This window comes from Ceratosolen solmsi, unplaced genomic scaffold, assembly GCF_000503995.2.
Source record: "Ceratosolen solmsi marchali unplaced genomic scaffold, CerSol_1.0 scaffold47, whole genome shotgun sequence".
NCBI lineage: Eukaryota > Metazoa > Arthropoda > Insecta > Hymenoptera > Agaonidae > Ceratosolen > Ceratosolen solmsi.
Window position 1 is genome coordinate 3,679,276 of NW_011948419.1, and position 19,587 is coordinate 3,698,862.

Consider the following 19,587-nt stretch of genomic DNA (forward strand, 5'->3'; position numbering starts at 1 on the left):
ATAGAGAGAGAGAGAGAGAGAGAGAGAGAGAGAGAGAGAGAGAGAGATTGTATGAAATAGACTGTAGCTGTTCAAAAATCTTATTATCGGATTTCTACGTGTAAGTACGTGACCAATAAAATTGTCTTAACGTACATTCCCGTCCACGTTTAATTTATACTCGATGCCTTAGTCTTTGAATTGTATGGTTCGGCAGTATTCCGCTTTCTTCAACATTAACGAGTCTTGGTTGGGGTCGTTCGTGTTTATAATCTCGTTGCAAACGTGATTTGACTACGACGTCGTTTACAAGTGAAACTTATAATCAAATGTAACTGGCGAAGAATTTTTATCATCTCTTCTCGCCGTTACGATATCGTTAACGTTCGATTAGCGAGTTCATGTTCACGACCGATAATTTCGACGTTCAAATTTAACTCGAAATGAGCGAGATAAAATGTAAAGCAGTAAGTGAACGCGCAATATCCAATCGTCAGAATCTCTTTGAAGTACTCATTAGGACCGATAATATCGAGCCGGCGGTATCGAGCACCAATGCCAGTTGGAGACGTTGAAGGGCGTCGGCGGGCGGCACACCTTATAGCCCATTTGTAAAATGAGAGTGGAGAGCCATCGATCCTCGCCCTGGTCGTACTGAATGAATTGGCGGGCCTCGGTCGCCACAGTCGCGTATTTCTTCATGACGTTGTAGTCCATGAGGGCCTTGGCTCGAAAAAGGGCGAAGCATCCGGGCGCACAGAGGACGGATCCCGTCGTGTGTTCCGTCGACTTCTGAAGCCAATGGCCGATCGCGTATTCGAATTTTTGGAACCAAACTAGCGGCCCTGCAAGAATAGTTAAGTCTCGTGTTACTTGGATTATCTGGACTTACGTCACTCGAGAGTGTCGACGACATAATAACGACTTTATGTGTAACCTTGAATTTTAAAACAAGTGGAATGTCCATTTAGTGGCTGAGGTAGGGTAAGGAGGAACGTAAGGGAAATGACTTAGTAAGTGTATCGCCATGTAATTTTTCCATTTTCGATTACAGTCGACTTACTCTATTCAGCGTTTCGCATTGGAAAGAAAAATGAGTGAGAAGATAAACGTAACTAAATATACAACGTATATTGGAATTTTATGGTCATTTCATTGATTTTGTTGCATGTTTCTTCGAGCGAGTGAAGAAATTGCAAAAGATTGCGTTGCAAGACATTCATTGTTCGGACAGTGCCCTAGACATAATGTGAAACGTATAAACACTATCCGAGCCTACACTTAAAGGGATATATAGTTTGGTAAGGACTAAATATTGCAACATTTTTCCAAAATAATTACAAAAATAAAATGAAAGCTAAGAGTCATGTATAATGTGTGTCCTTCGATCAAATTACAACTGCCCAAATATTAAAATCACCTTTTCCCAATGGATGGATTCTGACACATGCCGATCCCACGTCCTTATTGATTTTCATTCTGTCGACGAGAGTCCTGACGGCGCTTGGCCTGAAGTCAATATCACCATCGAGCGTCAGAATATACGTATTTTCGGCAATGACTTCTTTTCGCTCCACTTCGATTGGCAGCTCCATTAATCGGTAACCCAATAAATAATACATGTACATCACCTGAATGAAAGAAAGCTTTCCAAAATTCGTATTCAACGTACTGCACTATTTTTCAATTTTCAGTTTAAAATAAAACGATTGCCAAAATTTTTGGCAAACAGCAAATTTACACTTTTTTATAATATCAGTATATATAATATGTTACGATGAAGTTTGGCCGAATTCTCATTGTATTATCATTCCTAATTATATTGCATAAATTTTTATTAAACAACATCTCTATTAGGCATCTATTAGGCTATGATAAATAAATCTTATTTTATAACATATTTTACAAATTATTTCTCGGATATTTATAGACATTTTCCTTTATAACGTCGAATTTAAGGCAAATGCGAGGCAAATTTTAATATGCAAAAATGATCGAATCAATTTCATTACATTGCAATGAATTAAACAAAATTTTCATTTATACCCATTCGATTAACTATAATTTGTTACATGAGAACAGCTATATATATATACGCGTCTGTACAACGTTCATTCGTTAGACAAGCAATTTGACAAAGTTATTCCCTACCTGACTCCATCGTTTTTTCGTTCGAATCCTATTCTTATCCTTAAGGTGCAAGTACATCTTAGTTTTCTCAGGTAAGATCCAAAGTAGTCTTCCACCGTAAGGTGTGGGATATTTTAGCGGTGGGGAGCTTCGCAAATTTCGCGCTCTAATACATTTTTCTACCGTCTTGATGAAGTTCACCACATACTCGTTCACGCGAGTTTTATTTTCGTCGTGGAAGCATCGGCCGCTACATTCATGAATACACTTCAATGCGTCATCGAAGAATATATGAACTTTGCAAAATTATTAAAGGCCATTATTTAAACAATAATTTTCAGATTTATATATATATATATATATATATGTATCATCTGTATTTACCTTCTAATTCATAATAGTCGGGCGACGTTATTTGATAATTATTTTGAATTATTCGCATAATGCATTGGTCGCGATCCAATCGAAGAATACTATTAAGAAAATCTGTCATCTCTTCTGGTGTCTCATGCCACATGGTCGCGCAAGCGTAAATTCGTGTAATATGGTCCCGGTTCTTTACCGAAGACAATGAATTCTTCGTAACTATTATTGGTACTTCGCAGTTGTCGAACTTCGAATAAACAGATTTTTAAAGAAAAGTGCTTTATCGGTACAAGTAGATTTAGTGTTTTTTCTCTTATTTTTTTTTTTTTTTTTTTTTATTAAATTCATTTTTAAATAATGTTTATATCAATCTTTATTATCTGTTGTTTTGTATTTAAAAATAATTTCTCACTACGATTATTACGAACAAACATTGATAAAAGTTTTAAGTAACGAAGCTTAAATTATTAAATTGTCGTTATATTTTTTGATATCTTTAATTGGCAAATGAAATATTCTAGATAGATATTAAGATATATTATATATATATATATATATATATATATATATATATATGTATTATTATTATTGTATAAAATATTAGAAATAAACATTTTATATGTTAAGACTACTATTACTTAAGGATACGTTGCTAAGTAAAGATCATTAAAAGATACGATGATTGTATAAGTCGAGAATATCATGCAAATTACGAAAATCACGGTTAATTAATTTCAATTCAATATTTTGTAATAGACATTGTATCTATTGATGATAAAGTAAGCATCGAGTACTATTACGGTGGTAAATCATTCTAGCGATACTCAAACGCGAGCGAACCTTATCGGAGCGATCATTCTCCTCTCCCTCCTCCTCCTCTCCCTCCTCCTCCACCTCCTCCTCCTCCTCCTCCTCCTCCTCCTCTTGCTCCTCTTCAAAGTTTTCCCTCCTCCTACTCATCGCTAAGGACAAGTCGACGAGGAGAGAGTCATAGGACGAGACCGCGAATATTCTATCTGCGGTGGCGAGTCTCTCGTTCCTTGTGCACCAGATGTGTCTCGTGGTCCATAGCTGGGAGAACAGTGAGATAAGCCATAGAAAGAGCTGCCAGCGCCAGGTTAAGTAATCTTCCGGACGGGGTGTCGTGAAGAAAAGGTAGTCAAGGGCTGCGAAGGGTCCGAGTCCGTGGAAGAAGCAATGGTTCTGGTTGCGTACGACGCTCAGCAGCGAAAAGCCCGTGAGGCTGACAGGTAGTGCGAGGCTCAGAGGCAAAGCAAACCCGAAGCCCTGCATGAGGGTTTTGCAGGCGAACTTACCTACGAGGTAATTTGCTATAATGCGTGCAAGTTCTTTGTATGCGTATGCTTGTAAGCGCAGAGTTTAATGGTTAAATTTTCTTTGATTCGGACGATGCTCATTATGTGAAAAGCGTAAAAATCTCTGATTTATTAATAATTTTACTTGTAAAGGAGCATAATATCGACTGCGTGCGGATCGTAAAGTTTGTGTGACTTAAAAGTTAGTTTTTACAGTTATAGTGTCGATATTATATTTGAGTGATATTGATATTGTTTAATTTCTATACAAATATACGTAGATGAAAAGTATTAAATAATGAAATATACAATAAGGAAAAAGGGGAGAAAGAGAGAAAGAGAGAAAGAGAAGTGGAAGAGGAAAAAATTAGATACGTTTGTTTTATTATCTATGGAAATTTTGATTATCATCGCTATAAACGAGACGATTTTTACTATTCGGTATTTTACGTGGAATGCAATATTTTTATTGTCCATATAAAATTTCATAGCTCACGATTCGTTAAAAGAATATTTTTAAAAGGAACGAGTCTGTATTGTAAATTAATGCGTACGAGTGAATGCGCGCGCTCGTGTTTGTCTGTTTTATTTATTTATTTTTTTTTTTTTTTTTATCCATTGGCTTATTGTTAATGTGCGCTTATTAACTAGTCTATTCTATTAATTATTGTACAAATATTAAATGAAATATTCTTACCACAATTATAGACGCAGAGACTTGATAGAGCATGAATTAAGAAAATATTAAAGGGTATCCACCGATTTCCAGATGCATAAATTATCTTATCATCAGGCAAACTTATTTCAAATTTTCCAATTAACGAATGATTGATAAATTTTACCGAATAATTGTACTCCTTCATCCAAAGTCCTTCGAAGAACATGCTCGTCTCTATACCTTTCCATAAAGTAATTAGATATGAAGTGAATACAAATATTACGATTCGAAGTAACGACGTGTAGCCAATCAATATCGATCTATGTGCTTGCAATTTTCTCTTAGATTTTGCGAGATATTTTATAAAACCTATAAACATCATAACATAATAAAATAAAAAAAAAATTAAAAACGTGCAACATAGTACATCATAAAATATTTACAAATTTAATAGATTTATAGAACAATTGGGATATTTTTAAATAAAATTAAAAAAATTCTTTAAGTAACTTAAGATAAAGGAAAATTTTACTATTATATTCACTCTGCGCTTTAGCAAATTTCACAGTACGTCTGACAATTCAATAGTTCTTCATACTCTATAAAAAAAAAACTTAAAAAAGAAATTTTAAATTAAAAAAAAAAATGTGAATTAATATTCAGTTTATGAGAAATTGCCGATTTAAAATGAAACGAAGACGTATTGATAATGAGCGATAAAAGAATTGTTCATTTATGAAATTAAATTATCAAAATATAAATGTAGAAAAGGTGAAGTGATAAATTTAAAAATTTGAATGAAAAATTGATTATAATTATTAGGTTTATTTGGATAATTTAGAGCGTGCATAAAAAATTTTATATTACAATACAAATAAATATTAATACGCTAAAATATAATACATCATTTTAATTGTTACAACATTCTTTATAGCGTTATAATTTCAAAACGTTTACATCATCCCAATTGTTAAAAAAAAAAAAAAAAAAAAAAAAAAAAAAAAAAAATTAAATGAACTTTTTAGGTAAAATTATAAAGCATTTTATCAAAAAATGTCTTTAACGTATGTACGCATGCGCTCACGCGTATATATAATGATGATATGTGCCTCGTTACCGAACGTGCTATATAGTATTCGCGCGTGCACACGCACACACGTATCGGATTTTCAAATATAACTGACTGTTTTCATTCTTTTCATGTAGAGAATAAAATGAGAACACTTAGCGAGAACGCGATGAGCGGGAAAAGCGTCGTATTGTCAGTTATTCAAGGGGAAAATAGTTTAAAGAGAGCATTTGTGTATTTGAACGGTGCTCTTAATACATTTAGTAAGCCTCGATCCGAGCGAATGACGAATCGATGGATACACACGTAGTGGCTGCGAAGTGTTGTTGAATCTTGTAGCGAATGCCTCTTTGTAAAAGACGAGGGGAACTTTTCCTCTTGAGGGAATTAGTCATTATCTATTTTTCCGTCGGTTGGGTTTTGACGGCCTCGTACCGTTATAATAATTCACAAGAGCACGGCTACGTGTTATTAGCTTGATCCCTCGTAAAACTTTCTGGGAAGTATCGTGTTGACCTCGTCGGATCGGAGTATCGCCGTAATCGCGGCAGTAAGGCCGACCGGATTTACGCTCAACGAGGATTCGGCTAAGGTGTTTTTCCGAAAAATTGGTTTACGGCCGCTATTTATTGTATTGCGCTCTCGCTACGAATATTTCCCACTACTCTCCATTTCATTCGTTTGCCACTATATTTTTGGCATTATTTAACTATCTTTGTTATTCACATAGGTTTCGTGCGCTTCGAAGTCCAAATGTTGGAACGACTACTTTCTCCTCATTTATGCACTCACTTGTATAGTCCAAGCTTATATAGTTTTAGATTTTAATTTTGCTACGTTACTCGAACATTAAATGATTTAATCTATTATATATAAAGTATTTCATTGTTAATAGAATTTACAGATACGCAAATGGTTTGAAAATTAAATTACCAAATTTACTATCATTCGTTACGTAGTTTGCCCACCAGCGTAAAGATGATAGTGTAAGGGCAATAGAAATAGTCCACGGTGCGAAAGCATTTTTTTTCTTTAATGCGAGATGAGTGAAAGAGATCAGTCCGGCTATTTGGCATAATAATGATATAACATCTCCGAATAAGTAGAGTCGAGATTCTTGTTTATTCTGTTGATATCTTGATTTCGATAGTAATCCTAAAATTGAAAAAGAAACATTTCCAAGACAATTATAATATCCCAAAAGATTATAAATTCAGTAAATTCTTTCTCCATTTCAATTATTCTTACCATTCGAGTATAAAATTAATGGAAATAACAATATATTAAAAATAAAATAAGCATTTTTTTCCCCATCTTAATACAATTGGCAAGGCCATTAGCCCACTTTTTCAGTGGGTTCATTATTTTAGTGTCCTCATAAAATATTCCCAGCTAAATTTAGCTATTTAATGAAAGCATTCGTTGGTAAGTCATTTTTATTATTTTTATCGTACAAGAACGCGGGCAAGTAATAAAGTAACGTCACGATTCTTTGACAAGGAATTTAAACGTAAGCTAAGGAGGTGTCAGCGTAAATCAACCGCACCGCCATTCAGCGTTAATTTGTAATTTAAAATGCCGTCTCTCAAGAGCGAATCCTTGGTTAAAGACGTACCGAGAGCACTTGGTATGACAGAGACGCAGCTAAGAGCCGTGGAGCCTTGAAGGACGTCGAGATCCGGGAGAACGATGAGAAATAAGAGCGCCAAAGCTGCTACTTGAATAATTTCGATCGCGCTTAGTAAGATGATGTGACGTGCGCTGGGCAGCTTGACATTGATGAACAAACAGTTCCATAGAAAGCAGAGGAAGTCCAGGGCTTCCGGCAAAGCGAAGCTCAAGATTATGCACCAGACCCAAGAGTTACGTGCATTTTCCGGAAGCGAGACTTCGTAAACCGGTTGTTTGCTCCTGGTGTGACCTGCGTTTACGTAAAGATAATCCACTAGGAAAGGGTCGAACTTTCTTCGAAGCTCTCCGAACTGGATTATATAAGATCAGCCGGTTATTTTTAAAAGGCATTAAGTTTGTATTACGACGGTACTGATTAAATAGATAAAATTTTCGTGTTTTATTTTTTGATTATCTCCTTTTCTGTCCGAAATTCATCTTTGAATTATTGTCAACTTACGAACAATAATAATAATGATAATGATAATAATGATAACGATAATAATAATAATAATAACAACAACAACAACAACAACAACAACAACAACAACAACAACAACAACAACAACAACAACAACAACAACAACAACAACAACAACAACAACAACAACAACAACAACAACAACAACAACAACAACAACAACAACAACAACAACAACAACAACAACAACAACAACAACAACAACAACAACAACAACAACAACAACAACAACAACAACAACAACAACAACAACAACAACAACAACAACAACAACAACAACAACAACAACAACAACAACAACAACAACAACAACAACAACAACAACAACAACAACAACAACAACAACAACAACAACAACAACAACAACAACAACAACAACAACAACAACAACAACAACAACAACAACAACAACAACAACAACAACAACAACAACAACAACAACAACAACAACAACAACAACAACAACAACAACAACAACAACAACAACAACAACAACAACAACAACAACAACAACAACAACAACAACAACAACAACAACAACAACAACAACAACAACAACAACAACAACAACAACAACAATAACAATAAAAAAAAATAAAATAATAATAATAATAATAATAATAATAATAACAATGTAAATAATAATAATAATAATAATAATAATAATAATAATAATAAGAAGAAGAAGAAGAAGAAGAAGAAGGAGAAGAATAATAATAATAATAATAAGACTAACAGTAAATATAAAAAAAAATTGTCTTTTTTTCTTTATTTTTTTCATTTTTCATTTTTTACCAAAAGAGGTTTATTTACGATAGTATTATTGCAAGTCATTTGCAGTTTATCTTGAAAGAATATTATTTGAAGAAAAAAAAATAAGCTCGGTAAGTCTCGCAAAAATTGTAGCGCATAAGGCGGAGCGTGGCATGGATAAATAATTGTAGATGAGATTTTTTAGTAGTAGGAAGCCAATAAAGAAAACTCGGTTGTTGTGCTGCACGAGATAATATCTGGCTTTTGTCTCCTCTACGTACGGCAACAAAAGAAATTTATACGTAATGGAGGTATTTATTTCAGTCACGAAGAGACAGTAGAAAAAATCTTTTTTCCTCATATTTTAATTTTATATCCTATCTTATTTATGCGAGTGTACATCTAATATTATGTAATATATTATCTTTTTATGGCGTTTATATGATTATTATTTGAACTTTCCCTTAATACATTCGGATTTATATCCCCTTTTCTTTATAATAAATCGATTATCGTTATATGAAATATATTATCGGTAACATTCTTTATATAACACAACTGATTGATAATCAACAAAAAAAAAAAACAAAAAAAAAAAGTATATGAGTGTCTTAAAATGAAATAAAAAAAAAATTAGCCTATCGTTTAGTACAGTTTAAATACAATGTAATATTCAACACTAAATATGAAAAGCTGGGAACTTTATTCCAATTTTTTTTCTTATATAAAATATTTTCACGAATATCGTATATATTGCTCACGCAACGAAGTAATCCTCATTAGCCAATTTATTTTGCTCAAATTTATCACTACCCATATCAATGCTTACCTTTATATGCTCCGACATTACATGTAAATATTACAAAATACCGGCAATGTGATAATTACCAGGATAATAGTTGCAATAAGGTATGGGCCTTTGACTAAGTTGTGACGTGGCAAAGAAGGCGGTTCCTTTTGCGATGACACTACCTCCAAGAATCGCACAAAATAAGAAGATATATAAGATGATTTTGACGATACGCAAAATGACTTCGTACCAACGTTTCTCAACCATCGAACCTGATTTTGGATTTGGTGCTATGCATTTGAACGAGTCCCACAACAGAATTCCTCCATTGAGTCTGTGGAAGATGGCACGATCAAGTTCAATCTATTGATGCATTGATATTGTATTTTTGCAATTATTTATTCACGTAATATTAGCATAAATGTTGCGTTCAAAAAAAAAAAAAAAAAAAAAAAAAAAATGGTGATTTTATAACTAAGATACTTTAAGATAAAAATATCTTATTGATTATGTTTTATCATTAAAATTACTTTAATATATCAATAGCTCAGTTGATGATAAGATTGACTGTAAGATTATTAATTTGATTATTTCTTAATTATTGCGCATTTTTGTATTGGTATTCATACAAATTTCTCTAAAATTTTATTTATCATATATGAAAAAAAATGAATATTGCGACTATTTAGTAAATTTGCGAAAAGTGCTATATGTTGTCAAGAAATGCAATTGTAACGTAGAAAAAATTCATTAGAATTGAATAAATTTATACATTGACATCATCTTGACAAAAAAAAATATATTTTTTTTACTGATTATTTTTTATGATTATGAAATTTAAATTTTAATTAATTATTTCATTATATACAGAAATGCATACTAATTTTTATTTAAATCAATTATTTTTTTAATTAGCTTTCTATTATTTATAAACTTGAAGTGACATTTTCATAATGATTTTTCTATTATTTTTGTATTTTCTTAGTAAAATAACTACAATAATCAATGGCTTAAACTGTAATTCTAATTCTTCAACGCAATTCATTCCAATTTCTTATTATAAATTAAAAATATAAAACGAATGAATTATAAATAAAACAAGCCCGACCTTTTGCATCCTAACTCAATCATTTATCTTGTATATTAAATTTGTAGAGAAGTGCAATTTTAAAGATAAATTAAATGTGACTAAAATAAATAAACAACCATTAGTTTTAATATGAAATTTTACTGGAACGCAGCTCGGAATTTTCCTCAAATATCCGTAGTTGAGAAGACGCAAACTCACACAACCAAATGATAACTAAAACGACCCAACACCACTGGATTATGCGCAAAACCTCTCTCACCCGTTACTCAGATCCTCATCGTCGCTCCCGAGGCTGCTGCCTCCATATCCGTAGTCCGCCTCCGGGCCAAATTTTCGCTGGCTTTCGTCCATACCCAATTGTCATTTATGTGAGCGATGCATTTTTGACTCGTCAGGCTCCGCGTTGCAATCTTATCGCTCACATTATTGATCAATAAGCGATAGTTGTTGACACTCCTCTACCACCATACTTGGGGATTTTGCTTATCGAGAAGTTGCAAGTGTTATTCTACGAAGCCGTCCCATTCCTGATTAAATGAGCTTTATTACGGCGACCCCCAATGCTGGCTAGTCCATATTCTAGCCGCGTCCTTTTAAAGGATCGCTGATCATTGTTTTGGATATTCAGTGCATGCCCCATTACCATACGATTTAATCATAAAGATTTTATAATACTTGGATAATAGATTAGGATAACCAAGGGGTTTTTAGATTAATTTTTAGGTTAATTGTTTTATGAAATAGGAATTCAATTGAACGTGAATTTTCTATGAACTTTATATTATATTAGTTTTTCTATAATTATTTCGACATCTAACGTTAACATTATTTTATGCAAATTTTTTAAAAAGATTTTTTTTTTATTAGAATAAGGAATGTATCTATACATTTTCATACTGCGCTGAGTACTTTTAATCGTTTCATTTAATCGCTTAGAAAAAATATTAGGATTATAACTTTATTATAATTTGTAAAATACTTTGTTTATTACAAATTGTAATTAAAATTAATTTAAAATACTTGAACGATCCCGTAATTGTATTCGTCAGGAGCGAATATCGTATATTACAAAAAATTTTATTAACCAATGATAATTTCATTATTGAAGAATGATAATAAAGTAGAAAAATATTTATTATGAATTTATTTTTTTTTTACTTTAATAGTAGACGCAAAGATTCGAAAAAAAAAAATAAAATAGTAAATGGAATTTATTTGAATTATTTCTCAAAATAATAACAAATTCTATTCTCGCTTAAATTAATTTATTATTTTCATTTTTTTATACAAACTTTGTGCATATATTTATGAATAATCAATCAACTATATAAAAAAATACTTTTCAAATAGACTTTTTACATATTTCTTATAAAATATTTTAATTATTAAATATAATTTATTTGATGATCACTATAGTATTTTTTTCGATGGTAAATCGCAACTTAAGGCAATCAATCGCACATGAAAGTCATCATTTCTTTCGGTATTTCAACGACTCACGAGTATCTTATGGTTTAGCGAACTAATTGCTGTTTGTCACCATCTTCTCTTAAAACGGATGAATCTTTCAATGTTTGATATTAATAACATAATAAAAAATATACAATAAGTAAATGTTTAAAAACTGCTCAGTCAACGTTTTCAATGTCATGCTAAAAGATTGCCACTTTTGGTGAGAGTTTCTGGATCAATTACTCCGAGTGCGCAAAGACAAACTAATGCAGCTCCTTGTTCTGCCCATTTCTTATTCTTTTCCCTAAAAACAAAATCACATCATTTATATTAACCTAATATTAACACATTACATGGTATTTAATTTAATCTTAATGTATATATATATGGTTAGAAAATTATTTATTAAAATTTTATATGTTTACATTGGTTAAATTTGCAAGTAGAATGAAATTTCATCAGATAGAAATTATACAAGAGGTCGATATTACAATTACTAAGTATAATCGCAATGTAAAACGATAAAGTGTAGAATATAATTATTCGGAGAGCTTAATTATACTTTGAGCAAGCTTTATCACGTTGCTATTAAGCGATGCAGCGAGAAGAATATAAATTTGAGAAGGGCTCCCGATTCGTGCAAACTTATAATTGTAAAACAAGTGGGTTTCCAACCAGAAGGAGGATCCGTATTTACGGCCGTCGACCAGGACGACCGACCGGAAGAGTTTCTCCTCGTGTATAGTGACGTAAGAGGGCAGCTTCTTCCGATTAGACTCGGTCCACCTCGCAAGGCGACTCTTCGGCAAACTCGACTCGTCGTTGTATTTATTCCGCAGGAAGGCACAGCACATGAGCTGCACGTCCTCGGCTTCCTCCTCCAGCTTGCGCTTACTCCCGCCGCTGGATAATATCCCGAGGCGCTCGGGCGCGACCTCGAACCTGCCCTGGAACCCTTTCACCCTGTACTCCTGCGTCTTTGCGCGGCAGTAATTGTCCATGGACCAGACCTCGCTGCAATCAGACAACCCTCACTATTTATTATCCGGCATTATTAGCAGCACCCTCGCCCTTCCCTGCTGCTCCCCTTTTCCTCCCTAACTTCATTTAATTACACGGATCTGCGAGACAAGTCGGACGTATTATGTGCGTAAAAAAAAACATAGGGACTTTTATATTAATTACAGCGCTGCGGAATAACCGAAGTACGCGTTAATACGTTCTGCAATACCGCGCGATTAAACAGTTAAAGGAATATGCATTAGGAATACAAAATTAAATTATTATTTAGAAATTATTTTCATAAATCTTTATGGTATATAAATAACATTTTCTTTAAATAATACGTGCAATGGATATTACATACTTTACACAGAAAAATAGCATGTCGACTTGCTTTCCACAAAAATTAAGGTAAAAATGAAAATTGTTAACAGTCTTTTATTCGAATATTTATAAAAACATTAAAATAACAATATTAAATAATGTCACAACATAAATAACAGTTTTTTATAATAATAAACTATCTTTGGTATATATACGATTTTTTTACATTCATTTACGAACTAACACTTTTCGAAAAACTTCAAAAATCTTATGTTGAATGGCATTACGTCTTATTCACATTTTTCGATGTAAGTGCTTTCATAATTTATTGCAAGCTAAAAAATAAATAAATTAAAATATTGGAAAAAAAGAAGAAGAAAAATATATATTATGCTGGTAATCAAAAATATATTCATATACCTATATGCACGCATAATGATAATCAAACATTGTAATGTTCGGAAAATAAAATAAAAAATGTTTGCGCATTATTATCAGTTTGTATTCAATTTTCCCATAAAGATTTTTCATTCGTATTTTCTACCGACTAATACATTTATAAAAAAAATATTTTGACACGCAATATCAGTTGTGATTATTAATTATTTTTTTCGACTTTATATTCCACATTAGATTTGCACGCACAGCTTATTAACAACATTTGATGCTATATAATTTTTTTTATTATTCACATTTATTCACAATGCTGTTAATAAAAATAAAAAAAAAGGATAATGAGAATTTTATGTATTTATACAATGATATAAGCTATTTTGTTACTTTAAAATTAGAAATGTCGAAAAAAGCTAGAAAATTTGCTTTCATTGTTATTAAAATGCATTTACAAAAAAATTTATAATTCATTTCTTTATATCATAACATAAAGTGTTGAATAATTTGGTTTAGTTCTAATTTTTATAATGAATATTTTTAGTATTAAATTGTCAAATTTAATCTGATCGTTCATTGTGAATATAATTTCTACACAATACCTACAAATAAAATATTATTTCACACCTTCAAAAATAATATAATTTTTAATAATATAATAACATTTGAAATCCACAATAAAGAATTAAATTTATAATTTTCCACTAAATTTGTATTAAAATTTTCTCAAGCTTAACTGAATTGTTCAATTTCAAGTATTTTTTATTTTTATTTTATTTATAACAAATGAATAATAGTTTTTAGTATTTTCATATAATAAAATGTACTTTTAGAATATTTAAATTGGAGATTTATTATTTTGCGTTTAACAGATATATAACTTATAAAGCCGAAGTAATTATTTTTCAAAATATTTAATGATTTTTAATACTATTCTTCCATATTTACAGTTTTGTATATTTAAAATTTTTAAATTAATTTAAATTAAATAAAAATTTTCCTATTGGTGTAACTTGGTCTTCATATTGACTAATATTTAAAAAATTTAATAAAATAATCTATGCATTGAAGATTTTTCAAATTTAAAGTAAAGCGATCATTCTTAAAATTTTACGTTTAAAAGCTAATTATGCCGACAAATTGAAATTTCATTTATAATACATTCAGTATTTTTTTTTTACACAGCTTGAGTAAGTCTAGAAATACATATATTATAAATTCTGCAAAACATGTATACAAACACATACATATACATAAGCACATATAGATATTTAATAAAGAAATATGAAAAATATTCGGCTTCTCATTTGAAAATTGTTTATTATATATGAAATGCTTGTTAAGACAACAGTCTTAGACTAAAATAGCTGGAATAATTTTCTGAATAAAATTTTTACTGGTTTTATATACTATCGTCTCTAGTTTTGTGTCTTATGGCTAAAAATAATTTTAGTCATAATCGTTTTAAAATATTTTGTCTGATATTTTTGCTAAAATTTTCTTTATAAAAAGATAAAAATTATGTTTCAGGTCGAGTATAACTAAGATATCGGCGTTAAAGATAATATTTTTATTTTTCAAATTGCCAAATCAAAATTCATATTCAATTTCTATACGTTATTCTTATTCATTTATGCACACATGTTAATATTTAATAATGCATTCAACCATTCTCTATTGTAATTGTATTTATATTACAATTTAAGCACCAAACAATAATGTACTTTCATATATTTCGAAATTTATCGTAAACTTGTAGATGTGTGATAAATTCAAGTATAAAAGCGTTAACTGTCTATTTATATAATACACAAACAATCCCTAAATATGTGAAATTATTCCAAGCAATCTACTACCACTGGAGGTAAAAATTGACATTGATTTTTATCAAAGATATAAGTTAGTAGTGCAATTGTAATGCTTTAATAGCATAAAAATATTTTCCATACAGCACATATAACTCTAACTATTTTGTTTTTCAATTAAACGGGTCTTTGATTTTTTCATTTAAAAATAAAATTTCCACGGATTATAACCATTATTATGATAATCATTCCCCTCGAACAATAATATTAAGAAAGGGAAGGCAATTAATGAAATAATAAAACAAACATATTAACAAATATGGACTTGGGCCGCACGTAATATGGCTGCTGATTTTAATTCCACAGCATAACTTTATGTGCGGTAAAAATTCTCTTTTCTCTCATCAAGTCCCAAGAACGAGCTGGAATGCACGTTGAAGCAAATCGAGTTAATGCGGTGTCAGTGAATTCTTACCAAATCTGCTCGAGTGTCTGAGTCTCGAGAAATCTCTTGCCGAGCGGCGACTCCTGCAGCTCACGCAGTATATTCTGCACGCAGTACTTGGTATTGCTCGGCGAATTATCGTAATCGACCGCTAGCTTCAGATAGTCTCGTATGACCTGCTCCATAGGGAGCATCTCCGTCGACCTGAATATCGAGCAGTTCCACTCGGCCGAGCGCGCGATCATGACACTGCTGCAGTGAGTATCCTGCTTGAAGCGGAATATGTCCTCTCTCTTCTCTATCTCCTTAAGTGGGTAATTTTATTGAGGAGATTTGTACGGATGGTGTAAGGTGTTTGTTGGTGGTATTTTAACGATACCAATGGGTGCGCAATATCGCCATACGTTCGATTTCACGGGAGGGCAGAATTTAATTAATTTTTAAATTTTCGCTCGAGTTGGCGCCTACGAGACCTTGATAAATTTATAATAATTTAATTTAATGTACTACAGTAGCCAAGTGCAGCAAGCATATTGTCGTATTTATTGTTCTAAATACCAGGGAAATTACGATGAAGAGATTCTAGATAAAAATTACATTGCCATTCATTTTAAATGATTTCAATTGCGCATTCAACATTGTCGATCGCTTTTTGATTAGAACTTTTTTTACCCTCTGTTCCAAAAAGAATTTAACAGAAATTAGTTACAGACGATTTCTGCCAAATATAAAAAAAAAAAAAAAAAAAAAAAAAATTCAAATCGCTATATTACATTATCAAAGAATAATAATAAAGTTGGAATATCGAGAATCCACGACAATTGATATTAACAAAAATATTAAACCTGTTTTTGTAATTTTAATAAAATGACGTTATACCCAATAAAATATTTTAATTCAAATTGATAATAATACTGAATTGATAATGCTAATGTCTTGCAACTTATTCGTTGATCGTTAATCAAATCTTCATCAATAAGAAAATTGCTATTAACAATTGCGCTTGACTTGGAAATGTGGTTTATACGATAACGGAATTCTTTTGTTCATATATATATATATATATATATATATATATATATATAAATATACTATTGCGCGGTAGGCAGTCTTTTTAAAATGGGAAATCTTTCATAAAGTTGACCCAATTTTTATCTAGAATAATAAAATCATCTAGTAATAGTCACTATTAATATGAATATGAAAATAGTGCAACTACAACTAAGAGAACTATGCTGTGTCAAGACGGGGCGGGGGACGGACGGGTGGAAGGGCAAGCCTACCTTGGAACCACCGTTGGCAATGACAGGAATGCTAAGGTGCTCGGCGATCTTCTTTAGGACGTAATTCCTATTAGCGTGTTGAGGCCGCTCGTCAATGGTGCGCCCGTGAACGGCAATGGCCGCGATGCCGCTCGAAGCGAGGGTGTCGCAAAGCTCGAGAGTGGCCTCGAGGCTCGGCAACACGCGTATCTTGCAGGTGACGGGTATGCTGAGACCCTCGACGAGCCCCCGTAGCATGCCGCTGGCTTTCTCCGGTTGCCCGAGAAGTGCCGCGCCCATACCACCCAGGACAGAGAAACGCCGAGGACAGCCCATGTTCAGGTCGATCCCGGCCACGTCGGACTCCACGAGGCGCGCGACCCTCAGGGCGCGTCCAGCGTCGCAGCTACCTAGTTGAAGAACCACGCGATCGCGTTCCCTGGCGCAGGTGCGGAATACCACGGTACCGTCAGTCTTGTCGATGTAGTCCACCGTCTTCAGTACATCTGTCGATTATGTTATTCTTCAGACGTTTGCGACGTTCCATTGGGGCTTCCAATAATTTATTAATCGAACAATTTAATTTGACAACTATCTCATATTGCTTTACGTATTAACGGTTTTACTATTACATATTCAATTATTAATCATTCGGTAAAGATATATTGAATAGAAATTTTATTTTCTAAAATAATAAAGAATTATTACAAAATTATATATTCATTTTTCATATTATTTGGAATATTCTCGATACGCATATATCAATTGTTGCATAAAATATACTTGTATTATATTCAAAATACATTTAATGAGATAAATTTATACAGACATAAATAATATTGAAAATTTAATTTATAAATTTAATTTGAAAATTTAATAAAATAAATTGATATTGATATTCAAAGATAAATACGAATTAATTTCATCGTCAATTATATAAATTGTTCAAACGATAAATTTACCCTATTTAATTATTTAACTTATTGAAATAGGTATTTGTTATGTATTTGTTAATTGAAAAGCTTTATTCGTAAATAAAATTCATTTGTTTTAATTCCTTGATTAATCATCAACAATTGATTGCTCCTTTTTAATCGAATAGCGAGTGTGTAAATTATTTGAAATCAAATTCTTATATATGTTTATGTAAGCAGTTATTGATGGCTAGATAGATAGTTAGATAGATAGATAGAGGGAGAGAGAGAGAGAGAGAGAGAGAGAGAGAGAGAGAGAGAGAGAGAGAGAGAGAGAGAGAGAGAATCTTTTTTGGGCTTTCTGCAGATATTAACTTGGTATTTCAAAAACATTTATATATATATATATATAATTGTAAATTATAAATCTGAAGAAATTAAAATATATCTCATGCGGAAACTTCAGTAAAATATTCATTACGCATCTGACTTTTTTAATATTTAAGTAAAAGTTCGATTTTTCAAATTTGTTTTAATTTAAATTTTTGAACTTTAATTGATGAGAAAAAACCAGTCGGTAAAAAATGTGACATCAAAAAAAAAAAAAAAACCCTTCACAATCGATTTATATTTATATTTTACGTTTTCATTAATGTTTAATTATGATGATTATCTATCAATTGTCCAAAGAGAATTTCATAATAATTCAATTCATAAATCAAATGGGATGCTGGATCGTATGCCAAGTATAGAGTAAAGATAATTTACAATAAATGTAAGTGGACTTGTCAATATAAGTGATTTACTGTTTTCGCATGAAATATCTGCTTTCAGATAAGCTACAATTCAATGTAATTTGTCATCTTTTCAATAACTTTGAAAGTTGCATAGGTTTGACATATCACTTACAGCGAGCTACAGCGCGATGTGTCATTTGGACCACAAGTTAATACGTCTCGATTACACGTATTTTCTACCATTCCCAATCAGTCGCTTATTATTCCTGTTGTTGTTGAGCAACACTCGGATCATTAGCACGCCCATGGCAATCGAAGGAATTTATTCAATACGATGTAGTTTAAGTAAACAAAAGGCAAACGAAGAAGGTAAGGCGAAGGAAGGTAAGAGTGTTACGGAACGAAGCATAATCATCGCCCGAAGAGGAGTTGTTGGTCGGCGAGGCACTCGATAATCATGCATCCAGCAACACGATGATTTCGCAAATGCAAAGGGTCGTGCCTGAGTGACTTACCATTCTCGCGTCGCACGCACCGCAGCAGTTTCCAGTCGATAAGCTCTTCCGTGTAGACGATGTCGGCGCCGTAGTCGAGGGCCAGGAGGCGCATGGGTAGCGTGCCGATGCGCACCATCGGGGCGAGTATGATCTTGTCCGCGTAAACGAGTCGCGGCCTCGGTTCCGACGCGGCTGTCATTTCATTCGGCCACGCGACACTCGGAGGTTCGAAATCGCGTGTAGGTGCACGTTGCCGAACAGGTCGAACAGCTGATGTCACGGCCAACGAGGGACGTGCGCCTTCCCATCGACGTGCAACCTCCAGGAACAGGTTATGGTTGTCGACGCGAGTGATGGAAAGGGACGCGAGATGGCACCACTGGCGGGCTCTAGACGGCTCCGCGTTGGGGGGCGGGGGGGGGCGGTGATTTTTCCCGGCCAGCGGCTTTGCGGGCG

The 19,587-nt window shown here is 32.6% G+C and overlaps 2 protein-coding genes across 2 annotated transcripts in view; both read right to left on the reverse strand.

Annotated features, from left to right (window-relative positions):
- The window catches only part of LOC105360778 (uncharacterized), an 18,002-nt gene extending 7,356 nt beyond the window's left edge, over positions 1-10,646 (reverse strand). Inside the window, exons 1-10 of the mRNA XM_011497779.1 lie at positions 10,563-10,646; positions 9,312-9,547; positions 7,134-7,439; positions 6,452-6,673; positions 4,489-4,818; positions 3,370-3,791; positions 2,494-2,722; positions 2,131-2,405; positions 1,400-1,610; positions 577-824 (exon numbers count right to left, since the gene is read on the reverse strand). Of these exons, the coding sequence (XP_011496081.1) occupies positions 577-824; positions 1,400-1,610; positions 2,131-2,405; positions 2,494-2,722; positions 3,370-3,791; positions 4,489-4,818; positions 6,452-6,673; positions 7,134-7,439; positions 9,312-9,480 (2,412 nt within the window). The 5' untranslated portion in view covers positions 9,481-9,547; positions 10,563-10,646. The remainder of the gene's footprint in view (positions 1-576; positions 825-1,399; positions 1,611-2,130; positions 2,406-2,493; positions 2,723-3,369; positions 3,792-4,488; positions 4,819-6,451; positions 6,674-7,133; positions 7,440-9,311; positions 9,548-10,562) is intronic.
- Positions 10,647-11,667: 1,021 nt separating this feature from the next.
- Positions 11,668-19,481, reverse strand: Dus2 (Dihydrouridine synthase 2). The gene is made up of 5 exons (XM_011497502.1): positions 19,150-19,481; positions 17,005-17,489; positions 15,752-16,026; positions 12,431-12,769; positions 11,668-12,059 (listed from the first exon to the last, which is right to left on the reverse strand). Exons 1-5 carry the CDS (start codon positions 19,328-19,330, stop codon positions 11,951-11,953), a joined length of 1,389 nt encoding a protein of 462 aa, XP_011495804.1. The 5' UTR covers positions 19,331-19,481; the 3' UTR covers positions 11,668-11,950.
- Between the last annotated feature and the right edge of the window lie 106 nt (positions 19,482-19,587).